The sequence below is a fragment of the Stegostoma tigrinum genome, chromosome 1, assembly GCF_030684315.1.
Source record: "Stegostoma tigrinum isolate sSteTig4 chromosome 1, sSteTig4.hap1, whole genome shotgun sequence".
Lineage (NCBI taxonomy): Eukaryota > Metazoa > Chordata > Chondrichthyes > Orectolobiformes > Stegostomatidae > Stegostoma > Stegostoma tigrinum.
The window spans coordinates 96,813,945-96,840,804 of NC_081354.1; the positions used below are offsets into that span (position 1 = coordinate 96,813,945).

General features: G+C 41.8%; 1 protein-coding gene across 7 annotated transcripts in view; it reads left to right on the plus strand.

Moving 5' to 3' along the window:
• LOC125455567 (uncharacterized) overlaps positions 1-26,860 on the plus strand; it is a 45,508-nt gene extending 18,648 nt beyond the window's left edge. For 3 of the 7 annotated variants that reach the window (XM_048537717.2, XM_048537727.2, XM_059651387.1), the window contains exons 2-3: positions 10,024-10,090; positions 23,875-26,860. In XM_048537717.2, coding sequence (XP_048393674.1) covers positions 10,059-10,090; positions 23,875-24,715 — 873 coding nt within the window. In that variant the 5' untranslated portion in view covers positions 10,024-10,058 and the 3' untranslated portion in view covers positions 24,716-26,860. Of the gene's footprint in view, positions 1-8,783; positions 9,095-10,023; positions 10,091-23,874 lie in introns of all 7 variants that reach the window. The other 4 variants (XM_048537701.2, XM_059651389.1, XM_048537709.2 and 1 more) reach the window with 4 other exon arrangements.

Here is a 26,860-nt window from a genome sequence, read left to right on the forward strand (position 1 = left end):
TACAGCCTACAATGGTGGTGTTGTCAGCAAACTTGCAGATGGAGTTCAGATGAAATTTGGCCACACAGTCATGAATGTACAGGGGGTATATAGGAGGCTGAGTACACAGCCTTATGGGGTGCCAGTGTTCAGGATTATCGTGGAGGAGATGCTGTTGTCTATCTTCACTGATTGTGGTCTGTAGGCCAGAAAGTCAATGATCCAGTTGCAGAGGATGGAGCTGAGACCTAGGTTTCAGAATTTGGAGATTAGTTTAGTTGGGATTATAGTCTTGAAGGCAGAGCTGTAGTCGATAAGTAGAAGACTGATGTAGGTATCCTTGCTTCTCAGATGTTCCAGGGATGAGTGTAGGGCAAGGGACATGACATCTGCTGTGGACCTGTTGTACCAGTAGGTAAATTGCAAGCAATTGAGGCAGGCTGGGAGGCTGGGAGCTGATGTGAGCCATGACTAACCTCTCGAAGCACTTCATAATTATGGAGGTCAGAGTCCCTGGGCAGTAATTATTTAGGCATGTCACATGCACTTTCTTTGGGACTGGGATGATGATGGTCTCCTAGAAGCAGGTGGGGACTTCAGACAGTAGCAAGGAGAGTTGAAAATTCCAGCGAACACTCCCACCAGCAGGTCCATACATGACCTGAGTGCATGGCCAGGGACTTCATCTGGGCCAGTTACTCTCCTTGGGCTCACTCTCAAGAAGGTCAATCTGACATCGGCAACCGTGACTGAGGGGACAGGTGCCTCCAGAGTTGCCAGGGCAGGTGACACCATTTCACTAGCATTCTGCCCGAACCAAGCATAAAAAGCATTGAGTGCATCAGAGTGCATAATGTCATCACTATCAGCATACAGTTGACTTTTCTCTAAATGTGGCCCAACAATCGTTTTGGATGTTCTTCAATTTAAATTGAAGGGTGAATTTTGCTTCATGGAAGGAAATATTTTCTTCTTACTGGCCAGCTGAGCGTGAACAGCTAATCTTTATATTGCCAGCAGATCCTGGATTTATGTGTCATTTCCATCAAATCAGTCACCATTCATCTTGCTGCTGGCTCCATTGACCACATTGGAAGTGTCTAGTGAAACTTTGATATGTCCCCTTTCAGAGCAGTGCGATCCGTGTGTTCCAGTGTGGTCTCGAAGGCTGACGGATATCGGTCTCTGTAAAATGTAGTTTGCAAGTTGTTAATTTGACACTTCTTTGATGGTTTGTCTTCAGGTCTGTTCTCAGACTTAAGTTTGAAACACAAGTTCTGATTTAAGCAGATGAGCCACTAGTCTTTATGACAGTCATCAGTCGGCATGTCATAAAAAGTACAGGAGCACACTTAAGAGGGAAATCAGAAGAGCAAAAAGAAGGTGTGAGATGAATCTACTAGATAAGGTTAAAGATAATCCCAAGAGGTTCTATAGCTATATCAAGAGAAAAAGGGTGCCAAAGGAAAAAATAGGTCCCCTTAGAGATCAGTAATGCCATCTATGTGTGGAGCCACAGGAAATGGGGGAGATTTTCAAGGAATATTTCACTGAGCAGAGAACCATGGATGCTAAGGAAATAAGGGACACAAATGGAGATGTTTTGGACCACATACATATTACCAGAGAGGAGGTGTTTGCAGCCTTAGATCACATTAAGTTGGATAAATCCATGGGCCTGATCAAGTCCTTCCTTGGATGTTGCGAGAGGTTAGGGAAGAAATTGCAGAAGTCCTCACAAAGATTTTTGCTTCATTTTCAGCCACTGGTGAAGTTCCAGAAGGCTGGAGGGTGGCTAATGTTGTTCTATTGTTTAAAAATGCTGACAAAGACACTCCAAGGAACTACAGGCCAGTGAGCCTCACATCAGTTATTGGAGAGGATAGTGAGGGACAGAATCAACTAACATTTGGATAGTCAAGGTCTGATTAGAGATAGTCAGCATGGATTTGTGAACGGGGAGTCATGTCTGACAAAACATTTAGAGCTTTTCGAAGAGGTAACCAAGAGGATAGATGAGGCTAGGGCAGTGGGTGTTGTCTATATGGGCTTTGGAAAGGTCTTTGACAAGGTCGCACATGAAAGGCTAGTAATGAAGGTTAGGTTGCACAGGATCCAGGGAGAGCTAGCTAACTGGACATTGCCTCCAAGGTAGGAAGCAGAGGGTGATAGTTGTAGGTTGTTTCTCAGACTGGAGGCTTGTGACTAGTGGTGTGCCACAGGGGTCAGTGCTGGGATCTTTGTTATTTGTTATTTACATAAATGATTTGGATGTGATCATGAAAGGCATGATTAGTAAGTTTGTTGATGTTAGAAAATTCATTGATATCGTTAGGTAGCATTGATAGTAAGGCAGGTTATCAAAAATTACAGAAGGATGTTGATGAGATGGGGAAGTGGGCTAAGGATTGGCAAATGCAATTCCATACAGGTAAGTGTGAGCTGTTGCATTTTGGAAAGTCAATGCAAGATAGGCCTTATACAGTAAATGGTAAGATCAGTGTTGTGGGACAGAGGGACCTAGGATTACAAATATGTAATTCTTTGAAAGCATTGTTATAGGTGGGCAGGGTGGTGAAGCGGGCATTTATCATGCTGGCCTCCATCGGTCATGGCATTGAGCGTAGGAGTTGGGACTCTATGTTACAGTTGCATAAGTCAGTGAGGCTGCACTTGGAGTATTGTGTACTGTCTTGTTCACTCTGTTATAGGAAAGACATAGTTAAACTGGGAAATGTGCAAAGCAGGTTTACGAGGACATTGGTAGGATTAGTAAGCCTGAGTTATAGAGATAGATTGGCCAGGATAAGATTTTATTCCTTGGAATATAGGAGAATGAGATGTATAAAATCATGCGGGACATAGTTAGGATAAATGCATTTTGTCTTTTTCTCCCCAAGGATAGGGAATTGAAAACTAGAGGGCATAGGTTTCAGGTGAGAGTAGAAAGATTTTTCAAGGGCTTGAAGGACAACTTCTTCACATTGAGAGTGGTACGTATATGGAATGGGCTGCCAGAGAAAGTAGTTGAGGCAGGTACAATAACAATGTCTAAAAAACATTTGGATAGGTACAGGGATGGGAAGGGTTGATAAGGATATCGACTGAATGGGGGCATATGTAACTAGCCAAGTGGGCCTGTTTCCATGCTGTATTACTCTATGACTCGAGTATGTAGATCAATTTTAAGTCACACTAGTAACTGAAGGCATCTATCAAGTGCCAGGGATTGGAAGGGGGAAACATCTGGGCCTTTTGGAAATGATCTTTTTGTTGAAAGAAGGTGTTGGATATGCATTGCTACTTTTAAGACCATAAGACATAGGAACCATGGGAACAACAGTAGGCCATTCAGCCCCTTGAGCCTGGTCCACTATTCGATAAATCCATAGCCTGCCTTTGGCCTATATCCCCGAATAAATTTGCTTAACAAACATTAATCTACCTCAGATTTAAAATTAACAACTGATCTTACATCCCTTACCGCTGGTGGAAGAGAGTTCCAAACCTGGTTGGGGCCGCAGCTGTTCACTTTATATATTAATGATCTGGATGAAGGGACCGGGGGCATACTGGTGAAGTTTGCTGATGATACAAAGATAGGTGGACAGGCAGGTAGTACTGAGGAGGTGGGGAGGCTGCAGAAAGATTTAGACAGTTTAGGAGAGTGGTCCAGGAAATGGCTGATGAAATTCAACGTGAGCAAATGCGAGGTTTTGTACATTGGAAAAAAGAATACAGGCATGGGCTATTTTCTAAACGGTGAGAAAATTCATAAAGCTGAAGTACAAAGGTATCTGAGAGTGCTAGTCCAGGATTCTCTAAAGGTTAACTTGCAGGTTGAGTCCGTGATTAAGAAAGCGAATGTGATGTTGTCACTTATCACAAGAGGTTTGGAATATAAAAGCAGTGATGTGCTTCTGAGACTTTATAAAGCTCTAGTTAGGCCCCATTTAGAATACTGTGTCCAATCTTGGGCCCCACACCTCGGGAAGGACATACTGGCACTGGAGCGTGTCCAGCAGAGATTCACACAGATGATCCCTGGAATGGTAGGTTTAACGTATGATGAACGGCTGAGGATCCTGGGATTGTATCATTAGAATTTAGAAGTTCGAAGGGAGATCTAATAGAAACTTACAAGATAATGTATGGCTTAGAAAGGGTGGACACTGGGAAGTTGTTTCCGTTAGGTGGGGAGATGAGGACCTGTGGGCACAGCCTTAGAATTGGGGGGGGGTAAATTTAAAACTTAAATGAGGAGACATTTCTTCAGCCAGAGAGTGGTAGGCCTGTGGAATTCATTGCCACGGAGTGCAGTGGAGGCCGGGACGTTAAATGATTTCAAGGCAGAGATCGATAAATTCTTGATCTCGCAAGGAATTAAGGGCTGTGGGGAGAGTGTGGGTAAGTGGAGTTGAAATGCCCATCAACCATGATTAAATGGCGGAGTGGACTCGATGGACTGAATGGCCTTACTTCCAATCCTATGTCTTATGGTCTTTACCAGCCTTTGCTTCCTAACTTCAATTCACTCCACCTGACATCAAGAAATGGTTGGAGACACTGGATACCGCAAAGACGACAGCCCTGAAAACAATCAGGCTATAGTACTGAAGACTTGTGCTCCAGAATTTGCCACTCCCCTAGCCAAGCTGTTCCAATACAGTTACAACACTGGAATTTACTCAACAATGTAGAAAATTGCCCAAGTATGTCCGGTACATAAAAAGCAGGACAAATCCAACCCGGCCAATTACCGCCCCAAAAGTCTACTCTCGATCATCAATAAAGTGATGGAAAGTGTCATCAACAGTGCTATCAAGCAGCACCTGCTCAGTGGCACCCAGTTTGGGTTCCGCCATGGTCAGTCAGTTCCTGACCTCATTACACCCTTGGTTCAAACATGGCCAAAAGAACTAAATTCCAGAGGTGAGTTGAGAGTGACAGCCTTTGACATCAAGGCTACATTCAACCGCGTGTGGGTGCAAGGAGCCTTAGCAAAACTGGAATCAATAGGTATCGGGGGCAAACTCTCCAGCAGTTGGAATTACACCTGACACATTAGAAGATGGTTGTGATTGTGGGAGGTCAGTCATCTCAGCTGCAGGACATCTCGGCAGGAGTTCCTTAGGGTAGTGTCCTAGGCCCAACCATTTTCAGCTGCTTCATCAATGACCTCCCTGCATCATAAGGGCAGAACTGGGGATGTTCTCTGATAATTGCACAATGTTCAGCCCCATTCATGACTCCTCAGATACTGAAGCAGCCCATATTCAAATGCAACAAGATCTGGTCAATAAAAACCAAAAGAACTGCGGATGCTGTAAATCAGGAACGAACCCTTCCGAGGATGGGTCACCGGACCTGAAATGTTAACTGTGTTTTCTCCTCCACAGATGCTGACAGACTACTGAGCATTACCAGAAAGTTTGTTTTTGTTCAAGATCTGGACACTATCCAGGCTTGGGCTGACAAATGGCAAGTAACATCCAGGCCACCCAAATACCAGGTTATGACCATTAAGAATAACAGACAATCTAACCACCGTCTTTTGACATTCAATGATGCTACCATCACTGAATCTCTCACTATTAACATCCTGGGGGTCATCATTGACCAGAAACTCAAATGGCCTCACCACATAAACACAGTGGCTACAAGATCAGGTCAGAAGCTAGAAATACTGTGGCGAGTAACTCACCTCCTGACTCCTCAAAGCCTGTCCACCATCTACAAAGCACAAGTCAGGAGTATGATGGAATAGTCCCCACTTGCCTGGATGACTGCAGACCGAACAACACTCGAGAAGCTTGACACCATCCTGGACAAATCAGCCCGTTTGATTGGCACTACATCCAACAAGCATCAACTCCCTTAACCACTGGTGCTCAGTAGCAGCAGTATGTACTACGTGCAAGATGCACTGCAGAAATTCACCAAAGATTCTTCAGACAGAACCTTCCAAACCCACGGCCACTTCCATCTGGAAAGACAAGGGCAGCAGATATACGGAAACACCACCACCTCCAAGTTCCCCTCCAAGACACTCACCATTCTGACTTGGAAATTTATTGCCATTCCTTTACTGTCACTGGTTCGAAATCCTGGAATTCCCTCCCTAATGGCATTGTGGGCCAACCGAGAGTGGGAAGACTGCAGCAGTTCAAAAAGGCAGCATATCACCACTTTCTCAATGGCACCTAGAAACGGGCAACAAATGCTGGCCAGCCAGCGATGCCCATATCCTACAAATGAATAGAGAAGAAAAAACATCTCTCTTAAATGGGTTGATGCCAATTTTTAGACTATGCACCTAGTTCAAGGATTTTCAACCAGTGGAAATTGTTTATCTTTATCTAACCTGTCTTTTCCTATTGATATCTTGAAACTTCAATCATATCAGGCTTTAGCCTTCTAAGTTGTAGAAAAAACAGGTCTAATTTGTACAACAATATGTGGAGCTGGATGAACACAGCAGGTCAAGCAGCATCTTAGGAGCACAAAAGCTGACATTTCAGGCCGAGACCCTTCATCAGTAGGTCCGAAACATTAGCTTTTGTGCTCCTGAGATGCTGCTTGCCCAGCTGTGTTCATCCAGCTCCACACTTCGTTATCTCGGATTCTCCAGCATCTGCAGTTCCCATTATCTCTAATTTGTATAATCTCTCCTCATAATTTAACCCCCAAGTCCAGATATCAAGCAGATGTAGGATATTTGGCCTTTGAATTCTACTCCACCATTCTATGAGATCACGGATGATCTGATAACCTTCAGGTCCACTCTGCACTGAGTTCCAACAATAAGCATATGTTTTCATGGCGCTTTCCAATTCCAAGACTTCTGAGCACTGTCTTGTATATTAGAATATCACAGCCAACTCAGGCATCAAAATCACTACAAACACAATGTTGTCTTCATGAGGGGCATTATGGGTGAGTTCAGAGACCTGTGTAGAATATATCTTTGACAGCTGGGTTAACCTTCAGGGTTGGAGCAGAAACACTGCTGAGAGTTGTAGTGCTGGTCTTGAAGGGATAGGTGCAGGGATATGTTGTGTTTAGAATGGTGAATTGGTAGGCTGGAAGGTCCAGCAGTGATATTCTTCTTCAGCATGAAGCCATCACTGAGGAGGCATTGGTCAATTTCAGAGATCTTTCTTTCTTTCATCACTGGTAAACCAGCTGTCGATACAGTGTGGAGCTGGTGGAACACAGCAGGTCAGGCAGGTTCAAAGGAGTAGGAGAGTTGATGTTTTGGGCCTAGACAAACAATCAAGAACAACTAAGAAAATTATAGCACAAGAACAGGCCCTTCGGCCCTCGAGCCTATGCCGATCCAGATCCTCTATCTAAACCTGTCGCCTATTTTCCAAGGATCTGTATCCCTCTGCTCCCTGCCCATTCATGTAGCTGTCTAGATACATCTTAAATGATGCTATCATGCCCGTCTCTACCATCTCCGCTGGCTAAGCATTCCAGGCACCCACCACCCTCTGTGTAAAGAACTTTCCACGTATATCTCTCTTAAACTTTTCCCCTCTCACCTTGAAATCATGACCCCTAGTAATTAAGCCCCCACTCTGGGAAAAAGCTTCTTGCTATCCACCCTGTCTATACCCCTCATGATTTTGTAGACCTCAGTCAGGTCCCCCCTCAATCTCTGTCTTTCTAATGAAAATAATCCTAATCTACTCAACCTTTCTTCATTGCTAGCACCGTCCATACCAGGCCACATCCTGGTGAACCTCCTCTGCACCCTCTCCAAAACATCCACATCATTTCGGTAATGTGGCGACCAGAACTGTATGCAGTGTTTCAAATGTGGTCGAACCAAAGTCCTATACAACTGTAACATGACCTGCCAACTCTTATACTCAAATCAGGACAGGTCTCCTGCTCCTCTGATGCTGCCTGAACTGCTGGGTTTATCCAGCTCCACGCTGTATTGACTCTGACTCCAGCATCTGCAGTTCTTGCTCTCGCCTGGTAAATCAACAACATGCAATACACCATCTGACATTGCTGTTGAATTATCTATTTCCTCCTTCTCTTCCATGTGTATTTGGCAAAAATGTTCTTCCAATTCTTTGTGACCTGTAAACTCTCATCCTGTTCTTTTTCACTTCCATGCTTATCACTACTCAATAATGCAATCTCTAAATAGTATATCATTCATTCATAGCTGAAAAACTTCCCAATTCAGCTGGGAAAGAAGTACATTTATCTGTATTTTTCATTAATTCTTATTCCCATTTTACTCTGACGAGATACCACTTTTTTGGCTAAGATTTTGAATGTCTTCCTTTTCTCAAAGAAATCTTTCAGAATTCATAACAGAACATATATCTTATTACAATTTGCAGGTATTGGGACAGGATATGACTAACTGTCACAGAAAAGGCAAAGCTTCTAGTCCAGAACATGACAATTATTTAAGCCACTTAAATGCTTTCTTTGTTTTGTCATTATCAAACAATATATCCATCTACGTTTTGTCTGTGAGGGCGTGGCACTTGAAGCCTGCACTGAGAGTGGGGTCTCAATGAGGACAGTGACTCCAGGCCATCCTCCAGGCAGGATGCAGTTGACAGGAAACAAAGTAGTAGTCCTCTATGTCTACACCCACATACCAACCTGAATATTTATTACTAACAGATATAGTTGAAAATATTTAACTGCTCTGACAGGGAGAGAGAAAAACAGAATTAACATTTTCAGGTTGATTATCTTACATTGTTTCTCTGTCTACAGATGCTACCTGATCTATGGAGTAATTGCAAATTATTTTGTTTTTATTTCAGATTTCTATCCTCTAGAATATTTCGAGTTGCTGCGCAGTCATTAATTGGTTTTATGGCTACAAAGCAAATTATCCTCGTTGACAAATTTTGTTGGTTTTCTTGTGAAGTTGCATCTTTCAGCTACTGTGATATGGTCATTGGATAAAATCACTGCCTGGTGTGGCGCTATGGTCTGCAAAACAACTAGCTCAAGCTTGTGCAAAATTAGATGAACTCTGGCAGGACAGAAGTTTGCGATGTCACAGTTATCAATGTAAAAAGTCAGTGTCTTGGATCACAGTGTGTATCCAAGCGGTTCTTTTCAGATTCAGGTAAATATAATTAAGGGAAGGCTTGACAACAGTAGTTTGCTTAAATATACGTGTTTATTATGTAATAATAATGATTATAGTGGTAATAATAAATTATTATAGTGGTAATAAGAATGGAAGAGAAAAGAGAAAAAGCAACAAGTCTCACACCCTCCTGCCCATCAAGGGCTTTTTGATTAATGGCTGGTCTGGAAGCTTGGCTCAGAGGGGAATGTAGTTACAGCTTATACCCCAGACTGGCAGATTCAGAAGAGTAGGAGAGTTGACATTTTGGGCCTCTTCCAGAGGGTCATCCTCTGTGACCTGATGCTGACCTTGGGGTGTGTGGGCGGTCTGTCACCCCATTGATCGCAATGGTTGATTCGGCTGATCTGCCTGGCTAAGCAGGTATCCCACTTCCCTCACAGCTCCATGTACATCCCCCTCGAAGCTCAGCACCCAGTCGAGAGATGACCCCCTTGGAAAGGACCTGTCCACCGGTCTAGGGAATATGACTTAGCTACACTCCCCTGCTAGACCAAGCCTCCAGGCCAGCCATTGATTGAAGGGATTTCTCTCCACAGATGCCGCCAGACCTGCTGAGCTTTTCCAGCTTTTTCTGTTTTAATATCTCATCATAATCGCAGGTATTGTGACAGAATATATCTAACTGTCACAAAGAAAACTAAGAAGCTGGAGAAACCCGGAAGGTGTAGTAGCATTTGTGAAGTGGTAAACAAAGTACTGATGAAGGGTCATGGGGCTTGAACATTTACTCTGTTTTCCTCTCCACAGATTTTGCCAAGAACAGATGAGTTTCTCCAGCATTTTCTGTCTTTGTTCCAGAGTTGCAGCATCTGCAGTTCTTAGCTTTGTTTAATGTCAAACTGTAATTGTGTTTAATCATTTCATGATGTAATTTTGTTCTTTTATTTTTAAATTTTATACAGCTTGTTTCTCCTAGGATTTAACTACAACTGTTCAGATGGGGTGCAGATGCTGTAGAATGATAAGGAGGTGAGAAAAGTCTTAGATTCAACATATTTAAGATGATGTTAAATGACTTTGCCGGCTCAGGCTACACAAAATCCTAGCATTCTTTCTTGTCAGGCCTGAACTCAAACCCTAAATGCTAACCATCATGACTATTTTCTATGCCACAATATCACCCAATGCTTTAGTGTCATTTTCTATCCCATGAAAAGCCCTTGTAATGTTATCCATCATTACCGAAACCATAGCGCCTATATATCTCTGCCAGAAAATAGCAGCAAAGGACTCATTAGGTTGAAGATGGTCAAGTCTGGGGGCTCTTTCACCAGAGGCACAACAGAGGCAATTGATCTGACTGCTCAGGTTGCAGATGTCTTTGGGATTGACCGTTTGACACTCCTTCCCAGCACTCCCCCTTTCTAGAACCCCAAACTAAGTTTGATAGAAAAGCCATCATTGATTTTGAAGAACATTCCCCCAAGAAACTTTATCTTCCTTTACGAGTCACTAGAAAGCCGATGTCTTCAATTAAGACTTCATCAAGTTTGGATGGAATTACTCTGCCTGATTTCAGGTGACATTCATACAATTCTATACTGTGCAACATTTTCTCTTCATTAGTGTTTCTTTGCACAGACTTGTGCTTCAGTGCATTGGCAGGGGCTGTTAAAACATGCCAACATAAATTGCACATCACCCTGCTCACCAGTTGTGACTGTTGTGAAATTAAGTAGAGTACTTATGAATTAGAAGGCAGAATGTTAGAATTTGTTTGCAAAAATAATAAGGCGGAATAGGGTATGGCCCCTTTAAGAGGTTATGTGCTTTTCTAAGCTTGGGGATAAAATCAAGTCTGCAAACAGTTGCAGATGCTCTGTAATTGAAACATATCTATCAGTTAGCTGTGTGGTTGGCAAACCAGAATTGTTTTGATGTTAAGGTAGCCAGCTTGAATATCATTCACTTAATTTAAACTAGGCCCTAGATACCAAAACCCAATTAAATTTAACTCCAACGGTGTTGACAACCTCAGACCAATCCTATTATAAGAAAATTGACAGGTCATCAAGGGAATTTAAGAAGAGGGTTTTTGAAAAATCAGTGAGCGAGTGAATTGCCATTGGAAGAGTAAAACTCTGGCTTCCACAGAAATGTTTAAGCTTTCTGATTAAGCACCGTCTAAAAGGTATCATAGCACTTTTAGCTCATATTTCTGTCACAAGGATTAGATGAAGAAAGAATTCCTGACAGAAGAAAAGCATGGAACATTCCAGAAGATGCATCCTGACTGTAGTTTGGAGAGCCTAAGTGTTATTTTATTTTCCTTATTTCTTTCGGTTATATAAGTAGGATTTATAGCTATTGGAACTGCATGCCACTAGAATTTTGTTCTGTTTGGGAATAGTCAGTAGGTAATGGGGAATTGTTCCTTTAGTTAGCAGTTCTGTTAATTTGTTCACTGTTAGAGTTAGACAAATAAACTGTTATTTGTTGCTTGTAAAGTTAGTATCAAGGATTTCCTTCAGATTGGGAGGTGAACGGCAGGTTACATCATTTTTCCCATTTCCTTTAGCAGATTATAGGTGAGGCTTCTCTGGGTGTTTTGGTTTTAATTATTAGAGGGGTTCAACCTCCACGCCAAAACAGGTTGGGAACTCGTCCAGGATCTGAACAAATCTGGGGTACAAAAGTTCCCAGTAGATTTAACCAGACTTGGGGGGTTAGTGACCTAGGCCTTTAAATAAAACTCAGGTGCATAGTGGAAAATCTGTTTAATTTCACTTACTTGTAGTTGGTTAAATCAAAAGTTGGGGAAATGTGTCTTAACATTGCTAAAGAGGTTTTGGGGTTTGAGGATGCTTCCCAAATTTCTCAAGAAAGTTTAGAAGGGCAGAGGAAGGAGATACTTTTAGATTCAGCAAACGGGCTAAATTTGGGTTTAACTAAGGATGAGAAGATTGCTGAATATGTAATGGAGTTAGCCAAACATTTATGTTGGCCAGAGAAACAGTCAAGTGCAGCGTAGTTAGAAAAAATTAAATCGCAAATTAGAAAACTGGAGTTAGAGACTGAAAGGAAGGAGAGACAGTTTGACTTACTTTTAAAAACAGAAGAGAAAGAAAGGGAAAGAAGACTCCCAGCTGCGAGAAAAGAAAGGGAACAAAGGATCAAATTGGCAAAGATAAAGTTGGAACTTTAAACAAAAAGACTTTAAATGACAGAGGTAAAAGTACAAGATAGAAGTGATGATGAGCAAACCCATTGCGGCCAACAGCCTAGTTGGGATATTTACAATGCCCAGACATTACCAACATTTGATGAAAAAGATGGAGAAGCCTCTTTCATTTCCTTTGAGAAATTGACTAAACAGATGAACAAAGGATATGTGGGTAATGTTATTTGAGACCAAATTGTTGGGCAGGGCTAGTGAGGTGTTTACAGCGCAGTCAGAGGAGGTGTCAAGAGAATGTGAAGGAGTAAAATGGACTACTTTGAGCGTCTACAAATTGGCACCAGAAACATATAGATAATGGTTCAGAAATGCAAGGAGGGAACCAGGTCAGACAGCTATCAAGTTTGAAAGATTCAAATGGAGCAATTTCAATAGATGGGTGAGAGCAATAAAGAGAGAAAAAAAATGACAATCTTTGAGAGATTATTCTGTTGGAGGAGTTCAAAAACTCACATCCAGAGATGATAAAAACTCATGTTGAGGAACAAAAAGTCACTGAAGGAAGAAGAGCTGCAGAGATGGCAACTGATACGTATTAGTGTGTAAATCGAAATCTAGCTTCCGACAGCAATTTCATTCCGTGAGGGATAGAAATTGGGAAAGAGGGAGATCCTTATCCTGAGATGGATTAATAAAAAACTGGCTGGGCAACAGGAAAAAGAGAGTAGTAGTAGAAGGGAGTTTCTCAAATTGGAGACTTGTGACCAGTGGTGTTCCACAGGGATCTGTGCTGGGACCACTATTGTTTGTGATATATGTAAATGATCTGGAGGAAGGTGTAGATGGTCTGATTAGCGAGTTTACAGATGACATGAAGATTGGTGGAGTAGCAGATAGTGAAGGGGACTGTCAGATGACAGCAGAATATAGATCGATTGGAGAGTTGGGCAGATAAATGGCAGATGGCGTTCAATCCGGGCAAATGCATTTTGTAAGATCTAATTCAAGAGGAAACTATAAAGAAAATGGAAAAGCTCTGGGGAAAATTGATGAACAGAGAGATCTGGGTGTTCAGGTCCATTGTTCCCTGAAGGTGACAACGCAGGTCAATAGGGTGGTCAAAAAGGCATACGTCATGCTTTCCTTCATCGGACGGGGTATTGAGTACAAGGGTTGGCGGGTCATGTTACAGTTGAATAAGACTTTGGTTCGGCCACATTTAGAGTACTGTGTACAGTTCTGGTTGCAACCTTACCAAAAGGATGTGGATGCTTTGGAGAGGGTGCAGAGGAGGTTCACCAGGATGTTGCCTGGTGTGGACGGTGCTAGCTCTGAAGAGAGGTTGGGTAGATTAGGATTATTTTCATTAGAAAGACAGAGATTGAGGGGGGACCTGATTGACGTCTACAAAATCATGAGGGGTATAGACAGGGTGGATAGCAAGGAGCTTTTTCCCAGAATGGGGGACTCAATTTCTAGGGGTCATGATTTCAAAATGAGAGGAGGAAAGTTTATGGGTGGAAAGTTTTTTATGCAGAGGGTGGTGGGTGCCTGGAATGCATTGCCAGTGGAGGTGGTAGAGGCAGACACGATAGTGTCTTTTAAGATGTTCCTGGACAGGTACATGGGTGGGCAGGAAGCAAAGGGATACAGATCCTTAGAAAATAAGTGACAGGTTTAGACAGAGGAACTTGATCAGCGCAGGCTTGGAGGGCCGAAGTGCCTGTTCCTGTGCTGTAATTTTCTTTGTTCTTTGTTCTTCAAAAAAAACCAAAAAGTAGATCACACTGTGAACAGTTTACCACATGTGAAAAAAAGAAACCCAAGACGGTGAAAAAGAGATGGAAGATCTCAGGTGTTTCCAGTGGAAAAGAGGCGGGGACACAAAGTTACAGTGCTGGTGGTTTAAGAGAGGCACTAGGAGAAAGGATGCAGTAAAAGAGACTAAACCAGTGGGATTAGTTGAAGTAGTGAAGGAAACCCCAAGAGAAGCCAAGGAGCTGCAAGAGAACGCACAGTCCATTCATGGACTGGATAGTTAGCTAGCACCTGATCTCTTCAAAGGCTTTACCTGTGTTAGGAAGGTTCACTTAAGAAGAAGAAGAGGAGAAGGTAAATAAGTTAAAATATTGAGAAATATGGGAGCTGGTCAGTCTCTAATAGTAGGAGATAAAAGTATTTCCACTGCTTATAAAATGATACCCAGAAGAGTGATAATCTGTGGAATAAATGGCGAGAGATTGTTTTCCCCAGTGTAGGCTAAGGCTAGAAAGTCCAATCAAGACTGGAGAAGTGATAGTGGGAGTGATTGGACGGGTGTCTATTCCAAGAATACAGTTTGTTCTTGTAAATGACCTGGCAGGATCAAAGGTGGGAGCGTTTCTCCTTGTATTGGAGAAGCCAAAGTAAAACCAGGGAACTGAGAAATTAAAACAAAAATACCCTGACATTTTTCAGGACTGTGTGGTGAGAAGATCCCACAGTTATAGGTTAAAGCAAATGGAAGGATGAAGGAGATGAGGTCCAATTGGCTGACACCCTGTTTGATCAAATGGAAATGGAAGGACCTAAGCAGGTAGAGGAACAGGCAGAGGTGTTTAGTTCTGAAAGATTAATGGAGTTAGAACAAAAAGAGGAGATGATAAAGGATTTATATCATAAAGCCTACTCGAAAAATTAATCAGAATGTATTCCAGAGAGCTATTACCCTAAGGATATGGTTCCAGTCCCAATGTATTCCAGAGAGCTATTACCCTAAGGATATGGTTCCAGTCCCAATGTATTCCAGAGAGCTATTACCCTAAGGATATGGTTCCAGTCCTGGAACCAATATCTTCGGAGCTGCTTTTGCTAACGCTGTTGGGGAGGGTTTAAACTAATGTGGCAGGGGGATGGGAACCAAATGAGGAGGTTAGTGGACAGCAAGGAGGTAGCAACTAAAGCCTGTAAGGAGCTAGATAATGAAGTCAGTGTGACTAAAGGGAAGAGTAGGCAGAGAGCAGATGGTGAACACAAAGGAACAGGTGGTCAGTGGTGCACTTGTTTTAATGCAAGAAGTTTAGTAGGTAGGGCAGATGAACTTAAGGCTCAGATTAGTACCTGGGAGTATGATGTTATTGCTATTACTGAGACTTGGTTGAGGGAAGGACAAGATTAGCAACTAAATATCCCAGGATATAGATGCATCAGGCAAGATAGAGAGGGCGGTAAAAGGGGTGGAGGAGCTGCATTACCGGTCAAAGAGGATATCACAGCTGTGCTGAAGGAGGGCTCAAGAAGTGAGACAATATGGGCAGAGCTCAGAAATAGGAAGGGTGCAGTAACAATGTTGGGGCTGTACTACAGGCCTCCCAACAGCGAGTGTGAGATAGAGACACAAGTATGTAGACAGATTATGGAAAGATGTAGGGGCAACAGGATGGTGGTGAAGGGAGATTTTAATTTTCCCAACATTGACTGGGATTCACTTAGTGTTAAGAGTTTAGAAGAATCAGAATTTGTAAGGAGCATCCAGGAGGGTTTTATAGACATGTATTTAAATAGTACAACTTGGGAAGGGGCCATACTGGATCTGGTGTTGGGAAGTGAGCATGACCAAGTGGTTGAAGTTTCAGTAGGGGATTATAATGGGAATAGTGATCACAATTCTGTAAGTTTTAGAATACTAATAGACAAAGATGAGTGGTCCTAAAGGAAGATTGCTGAACTGGGGGAAGACCAACTGTAGCAAAGTTCAACAGGAGCTGGGGAATGTGGATTGGGAGCAGCTATTTGAGGGTAAATCCGTATTTGATATGTGGGAGGCTTTCAAAGAGAGGTTGACTAGAGTGCAGGACAGACATGCCCCTGTGAAAATGGGGGATAGAGAGGGCAAGATTAGGGAACCATGGATGACAGGTGAAAATGTGAGACTAGCAAAGAGGAAAAAGAAAGCATACATAAGGCCTAGGTGACTGAAAATAGACATAGCTGTAGAAGAATATTGGGAAAGTAAGGCCAATCTGAAACGAGGAATTAAGAGGGCCAGACGGCGTCATGAAATATCTTTAGCAAACGGGTTAAGGAAAATCCCAAAGCCTTTATTCATACATAAGGAGCAAGAAGGTAACTAGAGAAAGGATTGGTCCACTCAAGGACAAAGGAAGGAAGTTATGCGAGGAGTCAGAGAAATTGAGTGAGAATCTTAATGAGTACTTTGCGTCAGTATTCACTGAGGAGTGGGACATGCCAGATGTTGAGGTTAGGGATAGATATTTGATTACTCCAAGTCAAGTCAGCATAAGGAGGGGGGAACGTGTGGCATATTCTAAAAGGCATTAGGGTCGACAAGTCCCCACGTCCAGATGGGATCTATCCCAGATTACTGAGGGAAGTGAGAGAGGAACTAGTTGGGACCTTAACAGGTATCTTTACAGCATCCTTGAGCATGAGTGAGGTCCCAAAGGACTGGGGAATTGCTAATATTGTCCCCTTGTTTAAGAAGGATAGTAGGGATATCCAGGAAATTATAGACCGGTGAGCCTGATGTCAGTGATGGGGAAGCTGCTGGAGAAGATACTGAGGGATAGGATCTACTTACATTTGGAAGAAAATGGGTTTATTAGTGATAGGCAGCATGGTTTTGTGCGGGGAAGGTCATGTCTTACCAACTTGATAGAATTATTTGAAGAAGTGATGAAGTTGATAGATGAGGGAAGGGCTGTAGATGTCATATACATGGACTTCAGTAAGGTATTTGATAAGGCTCCCCATGGTAGGCTGATGGAGAAAGTGAAGTCACATGGGGTCCAGGGTGTGCTAGCTAGATGGATAGAGAACTGACTGGGCAACAGGAGACTGTTGTAGTAGAAGGGAGTTTTTCAAAATGGAGAACTGTGACCAGTGGTGTTCCACAGGGATCTGTGTAGGGACCACAGTTGTTTGTGATATAAATAAATGATCTGGAGGAAGGTATAGTTTGCAGGTGACACTAAGATTGGTGGAGTAGCAGATAGTGAAGGGGACTGTCAGAGAATGCAGCACAATATAGATAGATTGAAGAGTTGGGCAGAGAAATGGCTGATGGAGTTCAATCCAGGCAAATGTGAGATGATGCATTTTGGAAGACCCAATTCAGGTGTGAACTGTCTGGTAAATAGAAAAGCCCTGGGAAAAATTCATGCACAGAAAGAGGTCCATTGTACCCTGAAGGTGGCAATGTGGGTGGATAGAGTGGTCAAGGAGGCATACGGCATGCTTTCATTCATCGGACAGGGTACTGAGTACAAGAGTTGGCAGGTCATGTTACAGTTGTATAGGACTTTGGTTTGACCACATTTAGAGTACTGTGTACAGTTCTGGTCGCCACATTACCAAAAGGACTTGGATGCTTTGGAGGGCACAGAGGAGATTCACCAGAGTATTGCCTGGTATGGAGGACGCAAGTTATGAAGAGAGGTAGAGTAGATTAGGGTTATTTACATTAGAAAGACAGAGGTTGAGGGGGAACCTGATTGAGCTCTACAAAATCGTGAGAGGTATAGACAGGGTGGATAGCGAGAAGCTTTTTCCTAGAGTGGGGGACTCAGTTACTCGGGTTCATGATTTGAAGGTGAGAGGGGGAAAAGTTTAAGGGAGATATACGTGGAAAGTTCTTTACTCAGAGCGTGGAGGGTGCCTGGGACACATTGCCAGCGGAGGTGGTAGAGGCGGGCACGATTGCATCATTTAAGATGTAACTAGACAGCTAAATGAATGGGCAGGGAGCAGAGGGATACAGATCCTGGGTAAATAGGCGACAGGTTTAGATAGAGATTCTGTATCAATGCAGGCTTGGAGGTCCGAAGGGCCTGATCCTGCACTGTAATTTTCTTTGTTCTTTGTTCTTTGATAAAACCTTAAGGCAAACATGGAGACCTTGGCCAATAAGAAATGGGTGGAAGTTCACCAGCTTGTGTTTCCAGTAGTATACAGACTGGAAATATTGTGGGTAGCACACAAATTACCTGTAGGAGTGAGGAAGACCCATGCTAAGATACAGAAGCATTTCTGTTGGGTGGATTGCATTAAGATATGGTTGAATTTTGCCATACCTGTCATATGTGTCAGGCGGGAGGAAAGCCACAGGCAGTAATAAAACAAGCACCTTTGATGGTAATTCCCTCATTTGAAGAAACTTTCACATGTGTTATGATTGATTGTATAGGTCCCCTCTCTAAAACCAAAAGTGGGAACCAATGTTTCCTAAACATGATGGATGTGTCTGCCAGATTTCCAGAGGCAATTACATTATGGAATGTCAAGGCAAAAAAGGTTTAGAGGAGTTGTTTGCTTTCTTTACCAGTTATGAACTACTAGGCAGATTCAACCAGGACAAGGCTCCAATTTTACTGACAAATTACTTGAGGAGATCATGGATAGTTTAGGCATTCAACAGATCCGTACCATCCTGAATCTCAGGGAGCATTGGAAAGGTGGCATCAGACCCTCAAGACCATGTTGAGACTTCATTGCCAGGATTACCCAAAAAAATTGGAATAAATGTATCCCATTTATATTATTTGCTATTAGAAATGTTCCAAATGAATCCATTCATTTTACTCTATTTGAAATGATATTTGGACATGAAGTGAGAGGGCTGTTAAAATTAATCGAGGAAAAATTGATAGGTCCGAAGTGAGAGATCTCACAGATGGATTGTGTATCTGAGCTGAGAGAAAGATTAAACAGGATGGGTGAATTAGCAGGGCAACATTTGAAGGTGGCACAGCACCTGATAAAGTAAGAAGCAGGTAAGAAATCTAAAATTTGCACATTTGCCCATGGGTAAAAAAGTATTGGTACTATCACCAGTGGTAGAAGATCCCTTCAAAGCAAGGTTTAGTGGTCCCTATCAGATTGAGAAGAAATTGAGTCAGGTGAGCTATCTGGTAAAGGTGCCAGATAGAAAAAGCCTTTCTTCATTATGTTACGTGAACGGGCTGAAACTTTACTATGACAGGGAAAGGAAAGCAGAGAAACAGGTACTAATTACTGCCATTCATTGAGGAATCAAATCCAAAGATTCTGATTTTGATGTGCCTCATAATAAGTTGAATAATGAGGATATCCTGCAAGAACGGGATAAGGTAGTAAGCTATCTGTCTCAGCAACAGAGAACTGTTAGTAAAAGCTTCTTTCAATACATAAGAAACAAACAAGAGGCAAAAGTAGATATTGCGCTGCTCCAAATTGATGCTGGAAGGTTAGTGATGCGAGATAAGGAAATAGCTGAAGAACTTAATAAGTACTTTTGCGTCAGTCTTCACAGTGGAAGACATGAGTAGTATGCCAACAATTAAGGAGAGTCAGGGGGCAGAGTTGAGTATGGTGGGCATTACAAAAGAGAAAGTACTAGAAAAGCTAGAAGGTCTAAAAATTGATAAATCTCCAGACCCTGATGGGCTATGTCCTAGAGTTCTGAGGGAGGTGGCTGAGGAAATAGTGGAGGCTTTGGTCGTGATCTTTCAAAAGTCACTGGAGTCAGGGGAAGCCCCAGATGATTGGAAAATTGCTGTTGTAACCCCCTCGTTTAAGAAAGGATCAAGGCAAAAGATGGAAAATTATAGGCCAATTAGACTAACCTCGGAAGTTGGTAAAATTCTAGAATCCATTGTCAAGGATGAGATTTCTAAATTCCTGGAACTGCAGGGTCAGATTAAAACAAGTCAGCATGGTTTTAGTAAGGGGAGGTCATGCCTGACAAACCTGTTAGAATTCTTTGAAGAGGTAACAAGTATGTTAGACCAGGGGAACCCAGTAGATGTTATCTATCTAGACTTCCAAAAGGCCTTTGATACGGTGCCTCACGGGAGGCTGCTGAGCAAGGTGAGGGCCCATAGTGTTCGAGGTGAGCTACTGGCTTGGACTGAGGATTGGCTGTCTGACAGAAGGCAGAGAGTTGGGATAAAAGGCTCTTTTTTGGAATGGCAACCGGTGATGAGTGGTGTCCCGCAGGGTTCAGTGTTGGGACAACAGCTGTTCACCTTATATATTAATGATTTGGATGAAGGGACTGGGGACATTCTGGAGACGTTTGCCGATGATACAAAGATAGGTGGACAGGCAGGTAGTACTGAGGAGGTGGGGAGGCTGCAGAAAGATTTAGACAGTTTAGGAGAGTGGTCCAGGAAATGGCTGATGAAATTCAATGAGAGCAAATGTGAAGTTTTGCACTTTGGAAAAAAGAATACGGGCATGGACTATTTTCTAAATGGTGAGAAAATTCGCAAAGCAGAAATACAAAGGGATCTGGGAGTGTTGGTCCAGGATTCTCTAAAAGTTAACATGTAGGTCGAGTCCATAACTAAGAAAGCGAATGTAATGATGTCATTTATCTCAAGAGGGTTGGAATATAAAAGCAGCGATGTGCTTCTGACACTTTATAAAGCTCTAGTTAGGCCCCATTTAGAATACTGTGCCCAATTTTGGGCCCCACACCTCGGGAAGGACATACTGGCGCTGGAGCGCGTCCAGCGGAGATTCACGCGGATGATCCCTGGAATGGTAGGTTTAACGTACGATGAACAGCTAATGATCCTGGGATTGTACTCATTAGAGTTTAGAAGGTTGAGGGGAGATCTAATAGAAACTTACAAGATAATGTATGGTTTAGAAGGGGTGGATGCTAGGAAGTTGTTTCCGTTAGGCGGGGAGACTAGGGCCTGTGGGCACAGCCTTAAAATTAGAGGGGGTAAATGTAAAACTGAAATGAGATGACATTTCTTCAGCCAGAGAGTGGTGGGCTTTTGGAATTCATTGCCACAGAGTGCAGTGGAGGCCGGGACGTTGGATTCCTTCAAGGCAGAGATCGACAAATTCTTGATCTCAGAAGGAATCAAGGGCTATGGTGAGAGTGCAGGGAAGTGGAGTTGAAATGCCCATCAGCCATGATTTAAATGGCAGAGTGGACTTGGTGGGCCAAATGGCCTTGCTTCCACTCCTACGTCTTATGGTCTTATCGTCTAGCTGAATTAAAAGACTTGTCGCAGCACAACGAGGACATACATAGAAATAGAAATGGGAAGGACAAATACTATAGTACATGAGGAGGACATAGGGAATGCTGTTCTGATAAAACAACACCCCAACAGGCTTAATCCTCTCATAGCAGCACAGGTGCAGAAGGAAATGGAAGCAATGCTCTAAGAAGTCATTGAGCCAAGTCAAAGTGCATGGAGTTCACCAATTGTATTTGTCCCCAAACCTGATGGTACTTTGTTATTCTGGGTTACCAGAAGGCCAACACCGTAACTAAATCCGACTCATACCTGATTCCAAGGCTGGAAAACAGTGTGGAAAATGCTGGACAAGCCACTCGTATCACAAAGTTGGACTTAATTCATGGTTACTGGCAAGTACCTTTGTTGGAGAGAGCAAAAGAAGTTTCTCCTTTTGTAACCCCCAAATGGGCTGTATCAATTTAAAGCAATGCCCTTTGGAATGAAGGATGCTCCAGCCACATTTCAAAGACTTAAAGACAGAGTTGTGGCAGGATTTACTAATTGTGCCATCTATACAGATGACTTGTAGAGATCTTTAGCCATTCGTAGAAAGATCACATGGTGCATTTGGCAGTGGTCTTTGAAAGACAATGGAAGGCAAAACTGGTTATAAATTTAGCAAAAACTGAATTTGCTAAGGCAGAAGTGACATTCTTTGGGCTCAACATCAGGTACGGACAGATGGCACAAAGGAATGTGAAGATGAAGGCCATCAATGAATTTCCAAAACCATCCTCAAAGAAGGAAGTGCTACTTTTTTGGGTTTGAGTGGATTCTACAGGAAATTTGTACCAAACTTTAGAAGTGTGGTGGCACCACTGATGGATTTATTAAACAAGAGCATGAAATTTTGGGGGATAGAACAATGCCAGGGGACATTTGAGAATTTAAAATCAATGTTAACCACCACACCAGTTTTAGCTACGCCAAATTTCTTAAAGCTTTAAAGTTGCTATCAACGTAAGCAATATAGGGGTTGGAGCCGTAGTGTTGCAGGAGGATTATTGTGGCGTTAAAAGGCCAATTGGTTATTTTTCAAAGAAATTCAATAGCCACCAGAGAAAATATTCAACCATTGAAAAAATAGTGAGTTTGGTACTGGTCTTACAGCATTTTAATGTTTATATTACGAACAATGTATCAGTCAGTTGTGTATTCCGAATACAACACTTTGTCATTTTTCCAAAAATTTAAGGACAAGACCACCAGATGATTTTGTTGGAGCCTTGTGATACAAGCATTTAATTTACAAATTGTACATGTTACAGATCATGAAAATGTTATTGCAGATGTGTCATTGTGGGTTTAAAAGAAAATATGTGTATAAGGTAGAAATAGTAGTGTTCAATGTTATGTATATAGAATTAATATGAAATGTGTAATTTTAGACTAATGCATTTTGGATTTCGTAATGATGGTGTTAAATTTTTTTAAAAATCTATTCATAATTATGGTTTTTTTTCTTAAATGGGGAGGCTAGAAGGCAGAATGTTAGAATGTGTTTGTCAACATGATTGGGGGAAGAGTGTGTAGTTCCTTTTAAGAGGTCATGGGCATTTCTAAACTTGGAGATAAAAACAAGTCTGCAAGCAGCTACAGATGCACAGACGGTTCTAAAATTGAAACATATGTGTCAATTGGCTGTGTGGTTGGCAAACTATGCTTATTTTGACATTAAGGCAACCAGCTTAAATATCAGTCACTTTATTTAAACCAGGCCCTAGACACCAAAACCCAATTAAATTTAACTCCAATGATGTTGACAACCTAGGACAATCCTACTAGAAGAAAATTGACAGGTCCTCAAGGGAATATAAGAGGGTGTTTTGAAAATCAGCATGACAGTGAACTGCCTTGGAAGAGTAAAAGTAAAACTCTGGTTCTCACAAATCTTTAAACTCTCTGACTAAGCATCATCTAGAAGGTACCATGGCGCCCTAAGCTAATATTCCTGGTATAAGGCTTCAATGAAGAAAGAATTCCTGACTGAAAAATAGCAGGGAAGGCAGGGAACTTTCCAGAAGACTCATCCTGGCTATAGTTTTGAGAGCCCAAGTTTTATTTTAATTTTGTTATTACTTTGGTTTATATAAGTGGGACTTATATCTGTTAGAACAGCATGCCATTAGAATTTTGTTCTGCTTGGGAATAGTTAGCAGTTAAGAGGGAATTGTTCAGTTTGTTGGTAGTTCTGTTAATTTGTTCACTGTTAGAGTTAGATAAATAAATTGTTATTTGTTGCTTATAAAGTGAGTATCAGGGATTTCTTTCAGATTGGGAGGTGAAAGGCACATTATATTATTTTTCCCATTTCCTTTAGCAGATTATGAGGTGAGGCAAGCTTCTCTGGGTGTTTCGGTTTTAATTGTCAGAGGGGTTCGACTTTTGCTGTGTAACATTACTCAGCATCAATGAGGTATTGAATCTGGGATCTGTTTGTCTGCTTATTTGATGAGTTAGTACATTGAACAAACAGCAGAAAGGGAGACTTTGATCCCATTAGCCTTTTTGTGACATGAAAGGGCAGTGTGATAAAACCCTCAATTGCATCATCTGTTCTTAACACTTCCCTACAAAACAAATGCACTCGGCAACATTTACTCTTGTTGTTTCAGGTACATCTTTGGACCTACTATTGTAAGAGAACTACCGCCCAACAGTGTGAAAAATGAAAAAAATTATAGAAACAATGACATTAAACATGAGGCGTCATTTCACAACAGCAGCATCAAAACTAACAATATTGTCACTTCAACTTTGGACAAAGTGATAAACTTGGAAGAACAAAATATAGAAATTACAAGGAAGGAAATGAATGTAACACGTGCAGAAGAAAAAACAGTGGAAGGTGTTGAAGACAACACTGACAATGTTGTAATACGTGCACTGAATAATAAACTTGCACATCCAGAGTCTTACACAGTTACAGAACGTGATGAAATAACTCAAACCGCTAATACAGGTAACTGTTCCTCAAACAATAACATAAGAGAGACATCTGAGGATGAACTGACACAGCACCATGACCCAGAAACAGAAAGTGATTGCCAAATAGTCAATGGGCCATCCACGGAACATCCCACTGAAGCAGAAAACATCGAGAAAGCATGTGAAGTGCATGAAGGAGGAGACAAAACAACTGACAAGAAAATTGACTTTGTAAATAACAGTAAACTGTTGCATATGCAAAATAATGAAGTAAATCGATACAATCTGGAAACTGACACAGAAAAAGTCAAATCTTCATCCAACCAATCTTCTAATTCGGAAATGAATACCATAAATGTGTATGAAGATCTAGAAAACACGCCCTCTAGTATTACTGATGAAGCACCTAGCAATGATTTGTTTGAAGAAGTGAAACTCTGGGTAGATGGGGAAGATCCGGAGGTGGTTGCTGCACTTGCAGCACTGGAAGCAGCAACAGCAGGACAGGATGATGATCTGGAGGATTAGACTGTGCTAAACGACATGGGACTCACTGAAACACACTGATATTAAGCATTTAATATATTTTTGGGTTTCAAATGGCTTCCCTAGTCATCAGAACCTTACGACTGTGGCATCTGATTAACATGATACCAGTTATTGTTTCTAAACTGAAAAGTAGCTAAAAGATAAAAGGACCAGGGCATGGATCACTTGACTTGGATATTTTTGGCAGGCAACCATGCCAATTTGGGCACAATAAGAGTTACCTTTGGAAGGTGGGATGGTGGTATTGAAAAAGAGCACAGACAACATGCACGTGAGTGAATCAAAATGCCAAATCAGTTCCAGCATCTTGGAAGCTTTGAGTCCCAGACACACTACAATACCCAAACAATTATTCTTAGCCTGCATTTAGTTCAAAGAACAAGAAGGGGCCAGGACCTGTAGTAACTCTGGACAAATTATTCTGTTGGTCTGATTTCCTGGTCATTTCATATGATCTGAATGGGGCAGATCAAACTTGTGTTTGTTCCCAGCATGATGGAAACTCTTCAAGGTTCTTTCTTTCAGCATAACCAACTTTTCAACCAGCAAGAGCACATTTGCGGTCATGACCTTTCAATTCGTCTTTACCAATGCCGTCATGGGGTACTTTGTGCCTGGTGTAATGTAGAAACAGCACCATTACTGCATTAAGTCCGTCATTGTATTTTCCTTTGAGATTTTCAGTGTTTATTCTCACTCTTTTGGTCACCCCCTTAACCTTAATCATCGCTCTTTAAGAGCAGTTCACTGTAATGTAGAAATGTCATAAAGGTGGTGGCCATTCAATCCATTATATCTCTGGTGGCCAAAAAGAGCAAACTTGCCTAATCCCACTTTCCAGACCTGTAGGCTTCAACACTAAGCAGTACCTTTTCAATGTGATGAGGTGTTCTGTCTATTGCAGTTTTTCAATGAGTGAGTTTGTGCTTCCTTTATATTCAAACCTAAATTATCAGTCTTTTGAATGAAAATCAAGAGACCAGCATTGAACCTGATGGAACCCCAATGGAAGTTATGGAAGTAACTCCTGGCCAATGTTACATGCCACTTTACATCCAGTCTGCAACTTTCCCCTTGGTCTGATTACTTCTTACTTTGCAGATTAGTCAGCATGTGGGATCTCCTTAAAAGCCTTCTTAAATCCCTTGTAAACTAAATCAACCAAATTACCCTCGTCCACCCTCTTTGCTACCACTTCAAAACTAGCAATCTGTAAGACTGAATCTTCACTTCATAAAGCCATGTTGACTATCCTTGATTAATCCATATTTTTCAACACAACAATGAACACTATCCCTCAGAATACTTTGTAGTAATTTGGGCTGGGTACCCTGTAATTACTTGAGCAATACCCTCCTCTCTTTTTAAACAACAGTTACACTATTAACAACTGTCACAACATCTCAGAAGATTTCAGAGCCTCCATTACCTCCTTCCTTGTTTCTTTGAGCTGCATGGAGTACATTTTAGGCATAATGAGTTTCCTACTTTCAAAGATGCCAAACACTTCAATATTTCCTCTCTCACTATCTATGCCAATAGAACACTTCACACTCCTTTTTAAACTACAATGTTTGCATCATTCCCATAACCAGTAAAAACAAAATATTCATCAAGAACCATGACCGTGTTTTTTATCTTCACTTGGTCATTAATTGGCCCTGCACTTAGTTATCTTCTTGTTTATTGACTCTTTCTTAAACATCTTTAGATTCTCATTGATGTTATTTGCTGTTAATTAATGAAGCCTTGTTTTTGCTATCCTAATTTCCTTTTAGTTTCATCCTGCATCTTTTTTACAACTTCCAGGTTTTCTGCAGTAATGAGTCTTAATTGTTGACATAAGCTTGGTTTTACCTTATCATACATTCTCTGTCTTTGACTTATTTCCAGGGCATAGAACATAGAACATAGAACAATACAGCGCAGAACAGGCCCTTCGCCCCTCGATGTTGCACCAACCTGTGAACTGCTCTAAGCCCCTCCCCCTTAGTTTAACACACCTTGTCCTTCAAATGACTTCGTCACGTTCTCTTATCCAAGCTGTAAACTGGGATAGGAGACCAATTCTCGGAGATAATGGGAACTGCAGATGCTGAAGATTCCGAGATAATAAAGTGTAGA